The following is a 6,023-nucleotide window of genomic DNA, read 5'->3' on the forward strand; positions in this document are numbered from 1 at the left end:
TTGATGAGAGAGTAAAGATCACTATTTGTTTGAAAGAGCTTTCTTCAACTCAGTATTGATTAGTATTTTTTGTCAGCCACTGGGACACTAGCCAACACCTGCCCATCATTCATGAAAAACCTTTCATCAGAAAAACAAACTAGATGAAACACATTTGTGTCTGTAAATTAGTTCCTGAATATCAGAATATCCTCATGGCTTCCTTGGAAAAACATCTGTTTTTTAAGCTTATACTTACTTGCCTTAATAATCTAACCTGAAAAATCAGTCTACAACATTTTATAAATGTTCAGTGATGAGTTTTAAGATTTCCAATGGGCTTTTATTACTATTTAACTGAAAGCATTCAGTGGACTTCACATGAACTTCCATTTTATTAGATGCTCCAGAAGATAATTTTCCTATTTAAAAAATAAATAAATATTGAAAAATACCAAATGGCAAATTATGAAACAAAAATCCCTACAATGTTTTGCTATCCATCACCAATATGTATCATCCTGCTTGCATTACTAAACAGATTAGTGGGCAAAATGCCCTTTGCTAGGTCAATCAATAAGTATGATAATTAGGATGAGAACTAGAGACAACTAAAAAGCTGTCTAGTAGCGAAGCTATGCTGATGGTGGACAAGAAAGTCAAGCACACTAAAGTGAAAATGAAAAAAAAAGTTTTGTAACTTATCTTTCTCTTTCAATTTTCAAAACGTGGGTGAAAGGTAAACAACAACAACATTTTTTTTCCAATTGCATAGTCCACTCTGTGCAGCACATTTCTTCCTCACCCCTCCTGAAGTGAAATGAGTCAACAAAAATCAGTTGCTGTGCAAAGGAGAGCCTTTAATGTCTTTACATTTGTGACACCAGCACAGGTAGGTACTTGCTGGGCTTCAGCTCAAATACTGGCTGGAAATAGTTTTTTCCCTGAAAATTAAGTGAAGAACAGTAAGAAACGTATGTACTTCGTGTCAGGCAGAACCTTTCATTTTGGAAAGAAATTATGGGATATTTTGCTTCCTCCACACTGGGAATATGCATTTTAGAGTGTATTCTTGAATACTCTTATAGGCTAATGAATTTTCTTAAATCAAAACATGGAAGTTATATTGATTCATGACTGTTCATGCCAGCACTTTTAATAACATGAAAGACACTTTGTTTTCTGCAAAGAATAACCAAGGGTTATTGCTTTAATATGTAGTTCTTTTTTTGACTTAAACTATCACTACAAATAAATTTAAATAAATATGTAAAAATTAAAGCATCAAAAATAAGACATTTTATCATCATAATACTTCTGAAGACACCTCATATCCATAAGCCAGATATTTGGTGGTTCGAATGTGCTATTATCTTATTTTTGAAAAATCCTATGATGTTTCTGTTTAGTTAGTTCTGCTTACTTAATTTCATGCATTAAAGAATTTATTTAAACCTCTTTCAAATCTCAAGGTATTAAGAGTGTTCTTTTATCTGAAAAAGGTCTGTGATATAAAGGAACGGAGTCAAGATGATTCAGAAGATAACTTATTCCATTGTTTTGTCATAGCTGAGGTTTTTTTGAGTCCTGTAGTACAGGATGTTATACCTTGAAATTCTAAAAATCTACTACAAAGCCCTAAACCATGTTCAGTGAAACATCATTATTGAGCTTTGAGTTGTTTGTGCCTTATGTAGGGATATTTGATGCAACATAGTAAATTGTCTGCCGTTACTGATCTACAGAAACCATTTCCAGCTGTTGATTCCCTTAGAAAAGGTTGGTATTCAGACTGTCTGCAGAAGAGAGATTGCACTGTATGCTTTACCTTGAGGGCAAGAACAGTGAACTTATTTGTTAAACAGAGAGATGCACTAATTTGTGGGAATGAGATAAGTAGTAAATTCAAATATTTGCTGAGTATTTTGTAATTAGTTGAGAGGACAGAGCCTCAATAAACTAAACAGAGTCTACTTCAATAATTAAGCATATAAGCTGATATTATTTGTTTGGACAGGAATTTATTGACAATAACATTAAAGAAAATACAGCAAAAATGTAATGTATTTCATAATAAATTTCTGGCCTGGGAAATACTTTGCTTGTACTTTTTTAAGCAACCAGAGGAAGCCTGACTGTCAGAAAAATCCTAGAAATAGAATGGAAAGTGTATTTGTTTTGGAAAAATGCACTCTGTGTTGTCCTCCCTGACTTCCAGTATTAGGCTTGAATGCCATTAATTCAGGATGATGGAAGTAGAATAACGAATTCCACAGTTCTCTTACACATTATCTGTGCTCCATGCTGGTGCATGAATCTGTTTACAGGAAGAGAAGCACAGGCTTATGTTTGAAACATTAATAGCACTAGCTGATTAAATGTAAATATAAGTATTTAGGGCCCTCAAGGAAAGAGAAGCTCAGATTTATCTATATGTAAACCATGAGCAGAAAAAAATATCTTCTTTGTTCTTTTCTTAATCTGTAGTCTTTTTCTTTCTCTGGCATAAAAAATAAAGCTGGAAGATGTTTCTTTCTCTTGCTTTCTTCTCACAAATTATGAGAGGAATTCTGGCTTATTCTTAAAAATGTTACATTAAGCAATGGGTTCCTATCACGTGAGTGAGTTGTGACAGCTCTTATTGTTGACCCAAATCCCCTACACAGGTCACAAATACAGCCAAGCCTTTACTAGCACCTCCTGTCTATGAATTCCACACAGGCTTGTTACTCATTGTGCTTTCTTTTGGGCTTCACTGACAACGACACAGTGCCATCTAATGTCCTCAAAGAGCAATAAACTGTTCCTGAAATCTCTTAAATCACCTCAAAAAAATCTCAAAATTAAGACTTGACCATCACAGAGCATTGCTTCCCAAGACTACCAGGAAAAGAACCACTATATAATTTGCCTGTGTTTTCATTTAAACAATCTAACCTCATGTATGAAATAATGGGCTCTGAGCTAATCATTACTGCCCAGGACGGAATGATGATGGTAATGAAAATTCAGTAAATTTTAATAAAATAATTTGTGAAATGGAGGGTATAGAGGTAAAATTACTCTCGCAGAAAAATGGGTGATTTTGCTGGACTCTCAATAAGCTTATTAAATAGTCTACTTATTTATGGACAAGTAAAAATTGAGTAAGAAACACATTCTCTGTGGGAACCAACAGAATACAGGTTTTGATCCCTTTATCACTTCACTGCACCATTGCAAATAATGGAAATGGTCCTAAATCCTTTCCTTGTGTTTTTGGGAGAGCAACTAATGGGTGTGTCTTAATATTAAATATATGTTGGATATTAATTGTCTCACACATCTGTCAACATCCATATACAAATTTGCTAAAATTGTATTTAAGGTTCCATAAGGACCTTGAAATGGTTTCTGACAAAGCAAGATCCAGTCCTTCCTCCGAACCACGAGCAGTGGCTGTCAAAATCCATGCTATGTGGTATTCGCATGCCCTCTGAACAGAGAGAAGCTGTGAGACAAGCAGAGAAGAAGGAAAACCATAATTCTTATCTCGCTTGCTGTGCCAAAGTAGAATGCAATACGGAGATCGTTTACCCGAAGCGAGGATGTTTTGTTCCCTTGGCCCATCAGGGCCAAGCGTGTGTGTGTGTTGGACTGTCACGAGACAGTCACGAGAGAGTCGAGGAATTAGTGCAGTTGTGTGTGGTTGTGAGCAAGGGTGAGTGCAAGGCAGATTCAGTTTAGATGCAAGATATGTAGTGTAGAATAATAAAGTAATTATTTAGCCTTCTGATGATGGAGTCAGCTGCCTCATTTTCTCTCCCTCTCCACGCACGTCGGGAGTCGCCCGTGCATCGATAATGCTATGAAAATAGTTGAGAGAAGATAAAAGAATAAAGCCTTCCAGATTCCAAGACTGTTTCGCCAACATACACATGTGCACGTGAGTATTTCTTAACATAGATAAAATGCCCGGTTCATCCGGAGAGACAGAATCGCGCAGAGGATGCTGGCGGGAGCAGGTGGCTGGTTTTGGGGCCAGGGATGGTTTTGCAGGCGAGGAGGGTGCGGACAGCAGTGAAACACAGCCACCTGCCGGCCTCTGGGTCCCTTGGCCCCAGCAGCCAGCTCTCCTCCTCATGCCCAGGAGTTCAGTTTTGCAGCATGAAAACGTGGCCCAGCCCATTCCAGTGGAACTTTGACTTACATCCATGTGTTATCGATGATTCTGCTTATCAGGGATTGGCATGAATTCTGGATGTGTTCAAGCACAGAAGGCAGGACTGCAGCACGTTGGCAATAGTGTCCCAGCCAAGGCGAACCACGCTTGAATTTCACCCCAGGATCTGAGAGGACTGCATGACTTGCAGAGGATTAGCCATGTCTCCTGCCACGCTGCAATATGTTGGCGTCTGACTGCAATGCGTTCTGTAACAAAACACATGTGGAAGACACTTCAAAGTTTATTTACAGAAAGCATCTGTCTTTATGTCTGTATGGATAGCCACGTATTTTGTACCAGAGACTGCTCTTTCTGATTCTTGCTTGAAAGTTGAATTTAAGGAGCTACAATAAATATATATTTAGGACAAAGCTCTCTAGAGTTGAATATGCATAAATTACCTGGTGTTTTTTCTCCCCTACTGTGATTATTTGCATGTTTACTAGTTTATAGGGACTCAAAACCTGCACATTTTCAACATAATAATGAAATACTTTCATAGTGTAGTAATAAAAATCTGTATAGGGAACCAAATTTCCTTTCTTTATGACCTCCTTGGTTCTGCCTCTTTAATAGATTAGGACAGGAATTGTTCATCACTCAGGCACTGAGAACATAAAATGGTGCTTTGTAGCCCTTCTTTGCAATAGGAAAACATTGTACCTCGCTAAATAAGGAACCAAATTCTGAGATCAGAGCATGATTATTTCCTATCTTCACTCAACTGCATTATTTCTATTCACAATTTGAAAATAGTCTAACTGGAAGTCTTGTCAACAATTTCCAGAAGTACTTATTTATTTTCAACACAGCTACTTTTTACATCAGTAAAGCCCCCTCTCATCATCACCACACACTTTGCATTGTGTTACACCAAATGTTTTATTTTTCATCACTCTTGCAAAAACTCCCAATTTTATTCTTGCATCATTTGCAAGATGTAATTCAAACCCACTTGGAACAGAAGTGTATTTGTTAAGGAAGGCCAAGCTGTTGTTGTGTCAGAGTAGCACACAAGACTCTTGTTCAGGCACAGTCCTCGTTGATGCCAGACACGGAGGATTCGCTCTGGAGCACCCGTACACGATTAGCCCTCTGTGGGGATATCCAGAGACAGCCCAGACACTAGGACCAGGAACTCGCTCCTCCTTATATACGAGGGAGTTTCCTGGCTTGGTGACACTCTCCTCACGTCCACAGACTGGAAATGCAGTCCAGGACCTGAGAAATGCTTTACGTCAGAACGGAGATGTGCACTCCCACACAGAAAGTCTTACTCTTCAATAAACACATTTTGTATTTAGGCGAGGAGGGAAAGGTTTCATAAGGATTCCATAACGGGACTATCTGACACGCTTCTGACGTTATCCCGAGCCTCATGACGGGGTTTCTTTCCACTGTCCAGGCTTTCCCCGACACTCCGCCGCACGCTCCGGGGATGACACGGTTGCGCCCGCGGAGCCGCAGCTCCTCGGGGATGCGACAGCCCCGCCACCGACCCGTGTGCAGCATGGGGCTGGGACAGCCCGAGCCAGAGCGGCCCGTTCGGACACACCCCGGGCCGGACCCATCATTGCCCTACAGATGACTGGCACTATGCGTACACCCGCTGCGCCCGCACAGCGCCCGGCGCTCTCCCCCGCGCTCCCGGGGTTTATAAACTTTCTCCCGCCCCTTTTCCCAATCGCCTCCGCAGGCCCCAGCTCCTCCCCAGCCCTGTGTTAGCGGCCGCAGCCGGGGCGGTGCCCGCGCTCCCGCCGCCACCATGAGCTGCGCCGCGCTGCTGGCGCTGCGGGGCCCGCGGCTCCCGGGGCTCCTGGGGGCCGCCGCCCGCCCGCCC

The 6,023-nt window shown here is 40.7% G+C and overlaps 1 protein-coding gene across 3 annotated transcripts in view; it reads left to right on the forward strand.

The window, feature by feature from the left end:
• The first annotated feature begins 5,867 nt into the window (after positions 1 to 5,867).
• LOC121360251 overlaps positions 5,868 to 6,023 on the forward strand; it is a 59,119-nt gene continuing 58,963 nt past the window's right edge. For 2 of the 3 annotated variants that reach the window (XM_041479956.1, XM_041479957.1), the window contains exon 1: positions 5,869 to 6,011. In XM_041479956.1, the coding sequence (XP_041335890.1) occupies positions 5,949 to 6,011 (63 nt within the window). In that variant the 5' untranslated portion in view covers positions 5,869 to 5,948. Of the gene's footprint in view, positions 6,012 to 6,023 lie in introns of all 3 variants that reach the window. The other variant, XM_041479958.1, reaches the window with a different exon arrangement.

Source organism: Pyrgilauda ruficollis, unplaced genomic scaffold (assembly GCF_017590135.1).
Source record: "Pyrgilauda ruficollis isolate IOZ18807 unplaced genomic scaffold, ASM1759013v1 scaffold5, whole genome shotgun sequence".
NCBI classification, from domain to species: domain Eukaryota; kingdom Metazoa; phylum Chordata; class Aves; order Passeriformes; family Passeridae; genus Pyrgilauda; species Pyrgilauda ruficollis.